This window comes from Epinephelus fuscoguttatus, linkage group LG4, assembly GCF_011397635.1.
Source record: "Epinephelus fuscoguttatus linkage group LG4, E.fuscoguttatus.final_Chr_v1".
NCBI classification, from domain to species: Eukaryota; Metazoa; Chordata; class Actinopteri; order Perciformes; family Serranidae; genus Epinephelus; species Epinephelus fuscoguttatus.
In genome coordinates, this window is record NC_064755.1 from 9,706,807 (window position 1) to 9,723,540 (window position 16,734).

At 41.2% G+C, this 16,734-nt stretch overlaps 1 protein-coding gene across 1 annotated transcript; it reads left to right on the forward strand.

Annotated features, from left to right (window-relative positions):
- The first annotated feature begins 1,949 nt into the window (after positions 1-1,949).
- On the forward strand, positions 1,950-15,552 carry klhl36 (kelch-like family member 36). Its single transcript, XM_049573721.1, has 9 exons — positions 1,950-2,225; positions 3,468-3,551; positions 5,675-5,869; positions 6,143-6,265; positions 6,747-6,968; positions 7,137-7,442; positions 8,394-8,621; positions 8,895-9,052; positions 12,616-15,552. The coding sequence occupies exons 2-9, from the start codon at positions 3,492-3,494 to the stop codon at positions 13,184-13,186; spliced, it is 1,863 nt and encodes a 620-aa protein (XP_049429678.1). The 5' UTR covers positions 1,950-2,225; positions 3,468-3,491; the 3' UTR covers positions 13,187-15,552.
- Positions 15,553-16,734: the final 1,182 nt, after the last annotated feature.

Consider the following 16,734-nt stretch of genomic DNA (forward strand, 5'->3'; position numbering starts at 1 on the left):
CATGACGACCACCACCTGGTCTGAGCTCTGTCCCTCTGGGTCGTCTGTTACTGCGACACCACGCCACCTGCTGGTCCAACAACAACCCATCACCCATCCCGTATTATTGCGTTGATGTAAAATGCATAGTCTGGTGTACATAGTCAAGCCAGAAATTGAAGAAGAAGAAGAAGAAGAAGAAGAAGAAGAAGAAGAAGAAGAAGAAGAAGAAGAAGAAGAAATGTGTGGGAGTTCAGTTTGCTATTCTTATTCCACATACAAAGCAGTAATAGAGCCAACCGTTTTTATTTGTTCATATAGGGGGGATGTGCCAAATTTCTGCTCAGCATAGGCTACATTATTTTGAGGTAATTTAGGGAATATTTAAAATAGTTGAAAAGAATTTAAGTTGTAGTTTTTCTGGGTGTGTTTTATCCCAGTCTTTGAATTGTGAGATTGAGCCCCACTTCATCTCCTCAAGATGAACTCATGATGGGAGTATTCTGCAAGTTACTGTGTATACTCTAGACAGATTTTAATGAATATTAGGTCGTTTGAGTTGTTGTTTTGTTTTTCAAAATTTGGTTTTAGAACAGAAAAAAAGCTCTCCTAGCTTTAAGATTCTCTGTGGTTCTCTCTTTCATTTTGTCTGTGTGTATTTTGTTTTTCTTCCCTGTAATGTGCAAACTAAATCAACCCTTTGCTCCGGGCACCTTGAAAGGGGAATGCTACCTAAGTTAAAAATTCCAATATGTTATCCCCATGGCCTAGGAAAGTTTAATCAATATTTGTGAACATGAGCTAATTTCTCTCAAAGCCAGAAACCAGAGAAGTAAGTCTCAAACTTGCAATGATCATTGGATATTAAGTCTGCAGCTCTATGGAAAATGAATGGGAGACTGATTTTGTGAACCCACAGAATGCTTGCTCTCTTTTTATGCCCAAATGAGCTTTATTCTATTGTAATATTCTCAGCTCTGAAACAGGAAATGTAACCATATACTCAGAACAATCCCCAGGGTGTTCTCTGTGTCATCTAGATTATCTTTCACCATTCATTTTCTATGGAACAGACTACTGGAGCACATTATGACTCTAATTCTTTTGATTTGGATAAAAGTTTTTCATGCTTACTAATATTTTTGGACTGTTTCAGACCATAGGACATGTGCAAACATGTGAAGTCAATTCATTTTCAAAATTACCGTAGTTTCCCTTTAATGAGCCATGCAAATGCTTGAAATATTTCAAAATAAGCATAAGGATATTGCAATGCAAGGCATGGAAAATTATAGAATTTTTCCTCATAAAGGCTTTTGTGTTTTATTTTTCTCTAATATGTGTAGTTATTGTGCTTGCATTCACATTCTTTTGACAGAAATGCAACCCTGCTTTCAAGTTCATAATGATCTATTTACCAGATCATCGAAATGTTAAATGTCTTTAAAACGTTCGCTGAAATTGCAGGTCTTGAATGTACTCGCATTTAACTGGTTGTGATTGGTCCATTGTGTGCATCTTATTTCCTGGAGTCAGCGCCGTTCTAACCAGCTGTCAATCACAACACCGGGCTGAAAGGTTTTGGCTTCAAAATAAGATGTTAAAATAGGAGGAGGATGACATTTACAAGTGAAAATTTAATTACCAGTTACATTTTGAGAGACCACTGGGGCCTGACAGTAGTATCCTGTTGTCACATTCATCTCAAACACCCTGTGACTCGCTGTTTCTGCGTCAAACAATGTTTTGTAACAGTTCTTCAATTTAAGACAAAAAAATCTCTTGAACCCCTTTACGAAGCTGTCAGGTTTTGGAGTTATTATATTTTACCGTATCCATTTTTATTTTTTCTCATCATCATTCCTTGAATATTTTGCTTTAGTTTTTGTGTGTTGTTTTGTTTTTGTTATAAGACAAATTAGTTTATTTTGAAAACCTATACCGGAAAAGCATTTGTTTATACAGGCTAGCCGACGCTACCCACAGTCTTTCCTCTCTCTCAGTGGTCTAAGAAATGTAAGAACAAATGTATTTACAGGAATGTGTCTCTGTAAGAAGACACTGTGTCACCAGAGACCGTTTCGGGAAGCTCTCCACGTTTTGTCGTCGTTGAAAAGCGTCGCATGTTGATCGTTTCCTTCAAAAATACAGCTTCCTCTCCTTCCTGTGCTAAACTGCGGTGACGAGAGATGCCACTGCCTGTAACAGTGTCCTCTGATATCTTCTTCTCCACGACACGTTCAAATGTAAGCGCTACTCATGTAATAACAATGGGAGATTTGGGAGAAACATAGTCTCTTGTTACTGACTGTTTGACGGTGTAGTTACCAGCTAACAATATGTACTAATTTAGGATACACAACGTTAGCTTTTCTTGTTTAGCCTACACTTCTGTACAGCAATGAGGCACAAATTACACTCAACACTTTTGTTTTTGCTCCTCCTCCCTTTTTTCATGCACTCGATATAATTCTCTGAAATTTTTGTCTTAAAATTTATAGAAATTGGCGAGCACTTCTCCTTTTCCAAGATAACCCATCCACCTGACAGGTCTGGCATATAAAGATGCTGATTAAGCAGCATCATTACACAGGTGTGCCTTGGGAAGATCACAATAAAAGGTCACTCTAAAATGTGCAGACTGATCACACACACGTTTTGAGGGAGCGTGCCATCGGCAAACTGACTGCAGGAATGTCCACCATTGCTGTTGCACCTGGCCTTAATGTCATGTCACTACCATATGCCACCTCCAGTGCTGTTACCTGAATTTGGCAGTACATCCAACCAATCTCACAACAGCACAAGTTGGTTACAGTGACAAACTGCTGTCAGGTTTAAGACCCTGGTGAGCATAAGCATGCCCATGAACTTCACTGAGACAGTTTCTGATGGTTTGCAGAGAAATTCTTTGGTTGTGCAAATCAATTGTTGCATCAGCTGATTACATGGCTGGTCTCAGATGATCTTGCATGTGGAGGCCCTGGGTTGGTGTGGCTACATATGGTCTGTTGTTGTAAGACTGGTTGGATGTACTACTAGATTCGTAGACAGCTTATGATAGTGACACAAACATCCAGTTCATGGACAACGGCTCTGGTGGACATCCTGCAGTCAGCATGTCAATGGCACGCTCCCTCAAAACTTGCGACATCTGTGCGATAGTGTTGTGTTATCAAACTGCAGATTTTAGAGTGACCTTTGATTGTGACCATCCCAAGGCACACCTGTGTGGTAATGATGCTGTTTAATTAGCATCTTGATATGTCACACCTGTCAGGTGGATGGATTGTCTGAGAAAGGGACAGTTAATCACTGACACAGATTTTAACAAATCTGCAACCGAAATTTGAAAGAAATACATCTGTTAAGTGCATAAAAAAGTCTGAGATCTTTAACTTAAACCTGAGAAAATGGGAGAAAAAACAAAGTTTTGTTCAGGATAGTGGAAGTTCTTACTCAGTATTATATGTGTGTATGTCCCTTAGGTGATGCCTGCCTGAGGGGACATAATGGACAATGGCAAACCGAGCCGTGTCAGTCGGCCCCAGCGGATCAGTGAATCGTCCAAGGTGAGTGTGTATGTGTGTCAGTGAGAGGCATGATCACAGAGCTCAGTTACTTCTCTTATTCTCTCTATATGTTACTTTTCGAAACTGATACTCATCGTTATTAAGACACCAGAATCTCAGCAAACAGATGTCTTTGTGAATAAGGCCTCAACATTTGAGAACAATTACAATATTTAAGACATATTTTCATGTAATTTGTAGTGAGCAGCACATACACTTAAATGTGCTTTGTGGGGTTTTCTTGTAATAAAAAAGTTATGTTTACATTCAGTGTTTCTCACCAATATTCAATCAGCCTCTTTACACTTGGTTTTAAAGCGTGATCTGAACACAAGCGGACAGTCAAGACGCATTGCCATAAACACCTGTATCTATCGTGTATCTTCAGCTGATCAGTTATAATCAGATTTTGTTAGTGTCTGCGTCACTTCCGCTAGCATGTCAAAGGGCCCTTCGCACAGTTAGTACATCCACACTCTTGCCAGTCACATCAGCAGTTTGTGTCACTTCAGCTGTAAGTTATTGCTGTCAGCAGATTACAACATGTCTCCTTCTGTAGGGCAAACTGATGGATGGTCATGCAACACATTCCCCAACTTTTTGTAAAATAGGAAGTTATGTATCGTTGGAGCCATAGAAATACATTTTATAATTTCTTTTTTGTAATGATATTTTTATGGTTTGAGCACTGTCACCTAAATGACCACCACATCATGCATTGATCCTGTTAGTCCTTGTCAGGAACGCATTAGCATGTACTACACTACACTACAATAGATAGGCTATATTTCAAGTGGCTTAAGTGATCAGATAACACTGCGTCTTGGTGGTTGTTTACACTTGTATTTAGCGCTGTCAACTTGTGAGCCAACTGGCCAAGACACATTTTAAAACCACATGTAAATAGGGCCATTGTGTGTCCTCAAGGGCTTAAAATTGTATTGATGTCAATGTACAGTCAACACAGGAACTCACCTGTCCAAACATTGCTCCATAAACCCAATAATGCTCAGAAAGTCCATGAGGTACCTTTAATGCTCCTGTGTGTAGAATTCTATTGTATATGTGAGTCAAAGACCTGGACCACCTGCAAGGCTGTCATTGTTATACATATTCAGAAAATACAGGTTATCCCCAAACAGCCACTGACTGTCAATACCCAAACCAGCATAACACACGCAATCACTCTAAAAACCAGTTTCAACGCAGACAGACTAATAAATGTGCTACAAGCTGGCCTGAGCTAGCCAGCCACCGGGAGTTACGACAGTCTGGTAAACTGCAGCAGGGATATGTAAAATTCTAGTGCACCTAATTTCCTCTCTATACTCTTAGACATTTGATACAAACATGGAAAATGTGTAACATGTATCATGGAATTTTCATCCTCAAATATCTTTGCTCTTGAACTGTGTCTACAGAGGGTGGATCCTCAAAAAATCCTGTGTAGAACATCACACTGTTTCTCCAGTGGTTAAAACAGATTAGAAATTTAAAGGAGACCACAGCTGCAGAAGAAATACATAGGTTTTAGTTGATGATTATGATATATAAATAACTGCTGTATTTGCTGTGTTGAAGTGGTTTACTCATAGAACCTATCGTAAGAAAGCTTTCTGCAATTCAATTGATGTAGACCATTTCAAGATACAACCACTGCGGCAGGTTCAATAAATGCTTCACTCACACAAAGAACAAACAATCAAACAGTTATAACTCACCTATGAAGCGTAAGGGTTATTATAATCCACAGATTGATATTATGCCAGCAAAACACTGCTTACACAGTCCTCATACATTACACTCCCAAAGGTCCAGCCAAATATTAATTCCAAACACATCATTACATCCATAGATATCCATGAACTGTCATTGCGTTGTTTCAAACGTCCTTATTTCTCCACATACTGTCTATAATATGTCCAGTTTGCATGTTAATATCTCTAAACTGAACCTTCAGCTCTAAGCAGACGCATGCACCCTAATTTTGAGCATAAAAAGCAGTTTTTCTTACATTGTGTATTGTTAGAAACAAATCCCATCCTTGGGAGAGGGTTAAAATTGCACTCCCAAGACCTTTAACAAACTTACCTTTAACCAACTGTGCTGTGTTGTGTCGGCAGGTATTCCGCTGTGTGGATCAATCCGTGGAGGTGTTGCAGGGCCTCAACGAGCAGCGGCAGCACAGCCAGTTCTGTGACGTGGTGCTGGTGGCTGACAACCAGCGGGTCCCTGCTCACCGAGCCCTGCTGGCTGTCTCCAGCCCATACTTTCACGCTATGTTCACCTTGGGCATGAGAGAGGAACGCCAGCAGGAGGTACTTAGGAGGGTGCAAAGAAATGTTTCTACACAGGGAGAAATGAAAAATGGGAGCCTCTGTGTCCTCTGTTTCCTTATTATTGTTCTCACAAATGCATTCATCTTGCTTTGTCTTTCTCAATTTACATGTAGATGATTAATAGTAAAGTCATTAGGATATGTCGTGTTGTGATAACTGTGTAATTGGATAGAGTGCGAAATACAAATGTCTACAGACATTATTGTATGTCTGACTCCTGATTAACCTTCATTGTCCTCTTCCTGTCTGTAGGTGGAGCTGGTTGGGATGTCCTACATTGGTCTGAATGCTGTAGTGGACTTCCTGTACAGCGGTGAGCTACCATTGGATGGAGGAAACATTGACTATGTGCTGGAAGCTGCCCACCTTCTGCAGGTAGGAAACTGGATACTTTCTGTTCAACACATGATGTTAAATAGAAGAATTAGGGTGAATCGTAGCATATTACAGTGTGTGTGAAGGACAGATGGACAAATTGGTTTTGGCTCAGCTTCAGGCCAAAACTCAGTGGTTAGAATGCATCACTTTCCCAAGTTTCATCAACATTGAACCAGTTACCTTGGATATTGTGCTGTATTATAATAAAAAGAACACTTTTTATAATGTGATATATGAAAAAAAAAAAAAAAAAAATATATATATATATATAATACGCTAAAAAAATACTTAATAAGAGAAGTTAAAATGAAGTATTACCTTTGAATTGTTATGAAATGAAAGAACCAGTATAGTTCATTATGATGGCCTATCAAATGTAAAAACCTGCTGGTTCAGTTACAGTAAAAGTTAAATATTATTTCTTCAAATATTTGTCAATGTTGTACTTGTTCTGCTTTCCAACTCTGCTGTTGTTCAGGTGTGGCGAGTGGTGGATTTCTGCTGTCAGTACTTGGAAAGGGAGGTGAGTGAGGACAACTACCTGTACCTGCAGGAGCTGGCTCTGCTCTACAGTCTGGAGCGACTCGACACCTTCATCGACCACTTCATCCTCACACGCTTCGCTACGCTATCTTTCACCCCCGATTTCCTTCATGATATTCCTTTACACAAACTCACGTCCTACCTCTCCAGTGGCCAGGTACAGTCTGTAGGATGTTTATATGTCCACATTGAAAGTTTATTCTTGAACTCAGAAATAGTAGTTGACAAAACAATGGGACCATGTTTAGGAGAGAGGGGTTAGATGTTCGGTAAGATCATAAGAAGCCATCATCATTAATATCTGAGCTCCACTCTTCATCATCAGGTTCAGCATGACAGTGAGCAGGCACTTCTCCAGGCCACCCTGCAGTGGCTCAGCCAGACTCCTGAGCGCACCGCTCATGCCAGACAGCTCCTCTCCCACATCCGCTTCCCTCTGATGCCAGTGGGGGACCTCGTAGACCGAGTGCTACCGGCTCTGCGAGCCCTGCTGCCAGAGGAGGCAGGCTGCGAGGCCCTCGTGGAGGAAGCTCTGGAGTACCACGCCAGGCCCAGCGCCCAGCCACTCCTGCAAACTGGTCGCACCACTCTGAGGGGAGGTGTCGAGCAGCTATTGCTGATTGGAGGAGAGGTACAGGTTGCTGATGGATTGCTTTGATGATGACTTAATTTTGAGAGATATCATAATGTGTTTGTCCACAAAGTTTATTACTATATAAAAGATTTCTTTATGTTTGGGGGGGGGAAGGGGGGGTTGTTTGTTTTTTGTTCTGCTCAAAAATGGGTTCATATAAAATATTGGTTTTCAGCTGTACAAAAAAAATCATTCACAGCAAAGTTTAGATATTACAGCCTTAGCAAAAAAATGTGTTCAATACATGAGCAGGTTAGAGTTTCTAGACAAACTGTAGACCTGAAACCTGAGTCAGACTTTAGTTGTAAAAATTCGAGTTTTCAGGGAATGTGCCATTGGCATGCTGACTGCAGGAATGTCCACTTGAGCTGTTGCGCGTAAACTGAATGTTACTTCACTACCATAAGATGTCTTCAGTGTTATTTCCCTGGATTTGGCAGCAAAACCAACTGGTTTCACAACCACACAAAACCCTGGTTAGGATTTTGAGCATGCAGATGAGCTTCCCTAAGATGGGTTCTGGCAATTTCAAAAGCTTATGGCAGTGAAATGACACATTCAGTTCATGGGAAACAGCTCTGGTGGACATCCCTGTAGTCAGAGTGCAAATGGTACACTCCCTCCAAACTTCAGACGTCTGTGGCCTTACGTTGTGTCATCAAACTACACATGTTAGAGCAGCCTTTTACTGTGACAATCCCAAGGCGTACCTGTGGAGTTATGGTGCTGTCACTAATCACTATTTTGAGATGCTGCACCTGGAAGGTGGATGGATTATCTTGAGTGCATGAAAAAAATTCTTAGATCTTTCACTTAAACCTGTGAAAAATGGGAGAATGAACAGACGTATTGCATTTAAATTTTTGTTCAGTATATAAGACACACCTCTGCTTTTTTCCTGCTATACGTGACATGGATTCCTGTCACCTCCTCCCTTTCCTACTTAAGGTGTCAGAACGTGGAGAGGAGCTGAGTGCCAATGTTTGCCGACTGGGCGGTGAAACTGGAAGCTGGGAGGTGGAAACAGAGCTGCCGGCACAGCGGAGCCACCACTGCCTGGCTGTGCTGGGGGGCTTCATATTTGCTGCTGGCGGCAGCTCTTCCAGGGACAACGGTGGAGACGCTGCCTGTAACCTGCTGTACAGATACGACCCCCGCCACAACCAGTGGAGCAGGGTACTGTACCAAAGAGCCAGTTCCTTTCTCTTTATCAAAGACTTTTTTTCAGCTTTCAGATGAAACGTGTAAAGCATACACACAACATGCAGGTTAAGGTTTCATCTCAACTTGAGCACAAACAGGAAGTAATCTGAGAATGTATCAGAGTAAAAGAAGATTCCCCACCTTCAAGCTGCCATTGTTTACTCTTTTGTCTCACTTCCTGTTTGCTGTGCTTGTCCTTTAGCAATTAACTAGGCCAGACACAGTGACAGTGTGATGCTTTCACAGGGTGCTCCAATGAATGAGCGGCGGGTGGATTTTTACCTGGGGGTGGTGGGAGAGTGCCTGATCGCCGTGGGTGGAAGGAATGACACCGGAGCTTTGTCCTCTGTGGAGGTTTACTGTCCCGCTGAGGATTGCTGGTCCTATGTGGCAGGACTGCCCAGGTAGGAACACATGTTACTACTGGGTCTGCTGTTTAGTGGGAAATTTCTGTCATGGATGGCTCGCCATGAAATTGGACATTTAAGGTCCCCTGAGGATTTACTCCTATGTATGACTCTCACTATGACTTTGGCGTCTGCCTGACTTTTCAAATAACACTCCCAGTAGGTCAAAACACTGTGTGTGTGAAATTCATGTCAGCCTTAGCTTACAAACTACAGTGTAAAGTAAATGTAAAATTGAGCCTGATTATATGATACTACATCAGAATTTTACCATTGCAACTCACCTCCTTACAGCCGTCTCAGGGGACATAATGTGCAATGTCATGGACATTATCATGAATATTCTGTGTTAACCATGCTTTCTTACTACCTGTACTTCCAATTTGATAGTATTATTGTTTGGTTTTATGCCTCTGCAGCGGCAACAGCCATGGCCAGAGGCATTGTGTTACCAGGCTGTCCATATATACAGTGGTGGGAAAAAAGTTTTCGGACACCCTTAAAATTTTACACAATCTCAAATATTATCATGAAATATTTGAGGAAAAATCTTTTTTGTGTTTCAAAAGGTGTGGCTGCATTAGACAGATACAAACAAATACAAATTATATTTTTTTGTTTATTGTTTACAAGAAAAACTAACAAAACTAAATTCTTGACAGTTTCAATATGTCAGTTCTCAACATTGTCGGTATCAAAGTCAACAAATAACAGAGAATGTGTTCAAAACTGAACAAAAAATAAATAAACCATCATATCATCAAATTAATATTTAGTAGTCCTGCCATTGGCACGTAGTAGAGCTCTAATCCTGGCTGGCATGTTCCCCACGAGCCTTTCACACTGTTGAGGGGTAATCTTGTCCCATTCTTCTTGAATTACTGCTTTTCATTCTTCTAAATTCTTTGAAACAGACCTTTTGATAATCCACCACAGATTTTCAATGGGGCTCATGTCCGGGGATTGAACTGGCCACTCTAAGACCTGGATACTGTGCTCCTGCAGCCAAGTTCTACTGGCCTTGGATGTGTGGCAAGGAGCATTATCTTGCTGAAACATCCAGTTTTTACCTCAACGGAACAGTGCACGCGCAGAAGGGAGCATGTGGGTTTCGAGAATGGTACAATACTTGGTAGAGTTCAATGTGCCATCACAGACAGTGAGATGACCAACACCAGCAGCACTCATGCATCCCCAAACCATGATACTGCCTCCACCATGCTTGACAGTAGGTACTGTACATGCTGGAGATAATGCTTCGCCTGGCCTTCTGCGTACCCTCACATTAGTAGGAGGAAGATAAAGCTGGAAACTGGACTCATCTGACCACAAAATCTTCTTCCAATTCCTGGCTGTCCAGTTCTTGTGTGCCTGGGCCCAACGACGCCGAGCTAATCTCCGTCTCTCATTGATCAGGGGCTTCTTGATAGCCTTGTAGGACCTTACGCCATGATCTAAAAGTCAGCCACGTACAGTGCGGGTGGAACACTGGACACCAGTTTGGTTTGACCACTGATGCTGAAGCTCCTGTGATGTCATTCGGCGGTTTTGCCTGCACATGCGGATCAGGATGTGGTCATTTCTTGCTGAAGAAACCCTTGGACGCCCAGATCTTGGTTTGTCTTCCAAGCTGTTGGTTCGTCTGTATTTCTGCAGAGTGTATCCAACTGCTGAAGGACTGCATCTGCACTTCCTGGCTATCTGGCAGCAGCTGTACCCTTCCTGGCTGAGAATCTTTATCTTCAGGCATGTTTCCTGCGTTAGGTTCCTTGTTTTAGCCATTTTTGTGTCTGAAGAACTTTCAAATGTGCTGGCTTTATGTAGACACGAAACTTGGCAACAAAAATTGTGTCTTTTAATAAAAAGAACGACCTTCATCACTGGTACCAAAATGACCCAATACTCAAAATTTCTTATGTATTTTTATGGAACCAATCAATTTTAAGTTTTTAATGGCTTTTTTAGGATTTATTTAGTATTTTGGCTGTGACTGTACTAAAAGAAATTGCACTTGAAGACCTAAGAGTGATTCTTAATGCAATATTTCACAAATGCATGGGGTGTCCGAAAACTTTTTTCCACCACTGTATGTCCCATTCTTTTGAACACAGTATCTCAAGAACACCTTGAGGAAATTTCTTCAAATTTGGCACAAAAAAAATGTGATGGTTAAAGTTCAAGGTCTCTGTGACCTTGCAAAACATGTTTTGGGCCAACATAACATCGTAATGTTCTGCAAAAACACTTTTGTGGCCATTACTTAACGTCGTAACTCGGGAACAGAAGGGGAGACATTTGAACAGTCACTGAATTGGTGACAGTAATCTTGAATGTCCACCTTGAAACTGTGCTGATTGTATGGATGTTCTGTGCTGCCAGGGAGAGGTAGTGTGTAGCATTTGTGTTTTCATAGACATGGATGTGAACTGTAAGTGCAACGTGACTGCTTTGTGGTGGCGCACAACCGGAAAGGAGTAATCCTTGTTCATATTTACACTATTTGTATTTGCACTCTTCCCACTTTGTATTTTATCTTGTGTGCAGCTGAAGCTGATGGAAATTGACAGCTTATAGAAAACGTCAAGTCTGACAATTAATCTGATAAGAGATGTCCTAAAATGGCCACTGTAGAAATGGCAAACCTTTTTATTCTTTGTATACAGATGTATTTATAAACAAATAGTCCTTCCCTCAGTTTTAAAAACAGTTCTGTCCAAACAACCTTTAGTTAACATTATATCTCCATCCACACTAAAATGACCCCAAATGCTCTCCGGCGTCCCCATCCCAAGGGTAGTTAAGCGTGCAGTCTGTTGGAGATCTCATCACCATTGATTCCTAGTCAATATAAGGACGAAGAAGCTCACTTAAACATGCGAGTGTTCCTTCTACTCCTCATCGACAACAATCCCACTCTTGAAGCTGTCCCACCATCTGCTGGTTGGACCAGGTCTGATCCTAAACTGTCATTCCTGGCCGATTTTAACCAGCGGATGCTGACGTGTAGCAAATAACATTGGGTGCAGCAGACGGCTCCATTTGTCTGTGAAGTGGGGTAGCAATAGAGTTTAAGTGTAAAGTAGTCATTAGACCAAGCAGTGCTAACAAAACATTAGGAAACTGACAGTCTGCCATTGTTGTAGCTTTTTTCTGTTGCACACAAAGCGACGATGAACATGCATGAATTGAGGATATTATGTCATTGTATTCCAAACACTGTTTTACGTGTCTACCCAAGTAAACTGTTAATGGAATTAAAGGCATTTATAAAAAATATCTGTAATATTGACCCAAATCTCAGTTTGAATGTGGACGAAAGGCGAAACAGAGGGAAATAATATCAGTTTTCAAAAACATCTGTGTGTGTGTAGACGGGTCGTAATTTTTGTTTGTAACTTTTGTTTGGCACCACGTGGGCCTAAATGTATTTTTTCCCCCTGGTATTAATATTCAAGCTTATGTTTACAGTTCTATAATGTGTGGCTGTAGTGCCTATTTATTGTTTTGCCAACTTTTTGTTTCGATGCTACATTGGGCTTTTTGAATTTTGTCGTTTCTAGGTTTACTTACGGCCATGCTGGGACGGTCCACCGTGGTGTAGTCTACATTTCGGGTGGTCACGACTATCAGATCGGCCCATACCGCCGAGATGTCTTGAGTTACGATCCATCACGGGACGATGAAGTGTGGGTGGAACGCCAGTCCATGTCTCTGGCCCGGGGCTGGCACTGCATGGCCTCCCTCAACCACCTCATCTACGCCATCGGAGGCAGCGATGACCACGAAGACACCACAGAGCGCTTTGATATCCTGCAGGTAGAATCTTATGACCCACGCTGCGGCCAGTGGACCCAAGTGGCACAGCTGCTGATGCCCAACAGTGAGGCGGGGCTCTCAGTCTGGGCAGGGAAGATCTATGTGCTTGGGGGCTACAGCTGGGAGAGTATGGCGTTCTCTAGAGCCACTCAGGTCTACGACCCTGACAAAGGCTCATGGTCTAGAGGGCCTGACCTGCCAAAATGCATTGCAGGGGCCTCAGCGTGTGTTTGCACTGTGAAGCCCTCACTATCATCAGCCTCTCCAGAGAAGAAGATGGACAAAGGGATAAAAGGAAGATTACGTCCCACGTAACAACAGCGATGAACTTTAGCTTTGTCCAAAAATACACGGCCTGACTTTTGGCTGAGACAGAGCCTGATGCATACTTCTGATACTAAATCTTTAATAGACGAGAAATATTTTGTCATGTCTGCTACACGTGTATCAGAATAAATTGCTCACAAGCTCAGGAGCACTGCAGCATCACAAAGGGAGAGAAGTGGCAATAATTGAAAACACTGAAGTAACCAGACAGTGTTTAGTAAAGACCACCTGACTAATGTATGTTGACAAAAACTACATTATATGAAGGACAGTCTGTGCACTGCATTTGCCTTTACAGCTAAATATAGATGTACTCTGAAGAAAGCAATCATTTTATGTCTCTTGTACAGTTGATACACAATTAAGCTTTAGCATTCAGGCGCCTCTCTGTATTTTTAAAGCCAGGAAATGAGGGCTTGTAGAAGCTGAAGGCTGGATAATGTCTTAATATGTGGTTTAAACTGCCAGATGGGTGAAGGGTGAGAGTTGTAGTTGTACTCTCACAGTCTAATCTGCACTTTGAACATATTTATATCCTGCAGAAAGAAAAGACACCCGGAAGGTCAACGTAAAACTTGGTGTACCTGTAGATTCTTTGGCACGGTGCTAATGTTTTTGGAGCTGTCCATAAATGAAATGTAGGCTACATATAATGTGAATACATGGCATGAGCAACTCTATTAATACAGTTAACCAGCTGCTGACCAACATACATCTTGACATATTCTTTTGAATATTTCTTATAGTTGACCCATACATTGTTACCTATTAGAAATCAGATACAGCAGCCATGCCCCAGGTCCTCTCACCAACTGCTGTCATGTAATCAAATGCAAAACCCCTCCCCTAACACAGATTGTCCAATCATAGCTTAGCAGCATTAACCAGGCGCTAATGCTGTCATCATGTGCTCTACGTGGACAGCAGTTAACAGTTACAACCTAATACCATATTACAAATTATATGTAAGGAAATATATAAACATACATATGTATGCAGTATATGAATTGATTAAAAGTTTATCAACATCAACAGCACATTTACTTTTATCCGCCATGTTTCTGTATATAGAGAGTAGGATCCTGATGTGAGCTGCACTGAGCGACATAAAGCATTGTGGGATTTTAGGACACGGAAGCTATGGTAGAGACTGAGTACTACTAGATGACAAGGTTGTCTTATCCATCTTGAAAACACGGTGGAATGGTAAACGTTGGCTGCATTATCAACTGCCATAATCACTCTCACAACCAGCGTGGGAAACGGACAGCTAATGAAGTGTGCTTTTTCAGCTTTCTAGTTTGCAGTGGACACTGTGCACACTCCACTTGATCACTGGAGCTGAGGATCACCCATGACTTGAGTGGAGGTTCATGAAGGCGTTGAGAGTGCACAACCTAAGACATAAGTAACATTGACCCAAGTATAATATAAATAATAAAATAAAAAACAATCAACATAGCCACCGCATTTACAGCTTTTAAGTTTACTAGTTAATCACCATGGTGGAAACTAGTCCAAAATAGAAAGAACAAACTGCAGCAGCAACAACAACAGCAATGACTCCACCACCGCTTTGACTGGAAAGCACACTTATCAATGAACTTAGCGGTAACCAAAATGTGATCTAAGTGAAAGACAAACTGTAATGACTAAATGTGATGCAGTGTTGGCCTTGGAAAAGGATATTGTTTTCTTGAGTTTGAAGTGGTGACACAAAGAGATGTGTGTGGTGAGTGGCGATGAGGTTAACTACTTTTGCGCAAACGATGATTTTCTGGTCCATTAGTGAATGGAAGGTGGGCCTCGAGATTTACAGTTTTGAAACTGCTCAAATGTGTAAGCACTTACACCACAAATGAGGCAGGAAAACATGTCCAGAATTGTTACACTTTTTAACTTGCTTATATTACCCGACCACTCCTTGTGTTCATACAGATCAAGGCCGTTTATTTCCTTCAATTTTGGAGGCTGTTTTTAAGCTACTCCTGGAGCTAACATTAGCTTAAGCAGCTAGCTAGCTACAGCCGATCAAATCTGTCAGTGACACGTGTAATTAAAGTCCAAAAACAATCGTCGACAAAGAACACTAAGCTGTTTTTGTTTTTTTTGGAACATTTATTAGAACAAGTTCCTTGACAGAGTCTCACACATTATGACAAGTATCAATACTCATATTGGTATCAAACTGACAAAATGCAAAATACAGGGACAATCAAATAGCAAAGAGGTGAAAGAATATTCTTTGTAGATCTAATTAGTACATCTAACCCAGTTGAACAGAGACAGTAGTCTCACCTTTCCAAATACATTATAACAGGTGACCACTTTTCAAGATACAAATCCGTCTGGAGTCGAAGGTTTGCCGTTATGTGTTCCATGCAATTTACTTCCTTAAGCCTTTGAGACCACTGGTCCAGTGTGGGTGGATGGGGCTTAAGCCAATTTACTGTGATCATTTTATGTGCAATCAATAAAAGAACCCTGAGCATGAAAACGCTATTTTTCCCTAAATCCGTTAATGATATAGTACCCAAAATTAGTTGCTGTGGTTCAATTGGTCTATTTAAATTCAAAATCTCACATATTTGTCGCTTCACATTCTCCCAGAATTTTTGTAATTTAGGGCAATCCCAGAAGATGTGGGAAAAGTCCCTATTATACATAACCCCTCCAACACAGTGGGAACAATTATTATCATAACTAGCTATTCCCAAAGGAGTTTTGAAATATCTTACTCTCAACTTCCAACCAAATTCCCTCCAAACTGGGCTGCTTAAACATTTCTGCCAGGGCACCCAAGAACTCTCCCACTCCTCGTCAGCAATTATGGCATTAGCTTCCAATTCCCATTTAGCTTTCACATCAAGTGTATCCACTGATGTATCCATACGGCCCTGCCATATATACATGATATTATGTTTTTAGTGTTCATCTTATTCTCAGCTATCTCAATCCAATATTGTTCAAAATTAGATGGAACTTTTTTAATTTTGTCCCACTCTTTGTGTGTCATCAGGTAATGCCGAATTTGAAAATATCTAAATAAATCCTTAGAATCAATGCCCCACTTTGCTTGAAGTTGTGAGAAAGCCCTGAGAGTCATTCCTTCGAATAATTGATTTATTGTGATGAGGCCCTTCCCCGCCCATCTAAAGAAACCACTGTCCATTTTTGCTGGCAGGAAGTCACCGGCAGTAGTTATTTTTGCTGCCCTTGATAAAGATAGAGGTAAATTCAACAATCGTCTTGTCTTCTCCCAAACCCTTAATGTATGATTAACACATTCGTTTTGTATCCTAAGTTTACGCCTTACTTTTGAATTTAGAAAGGGAAGGATTGAGAGCGATATATTTTTTACTGAACCTTGCTCTATATGTACCCATTTTGTGTCCATATCTAATCTCATCCATGAAACCAATTTTCCAAGTTGTGCTGCCCAGTAGTAGCTTCTGAAATGCGGCAAGGCTAATCCACCCTTCTCCTTGCATGCACAGAGGACTTTGAGTCTCACTCTAGGCCTTTTGTTCTGCCAT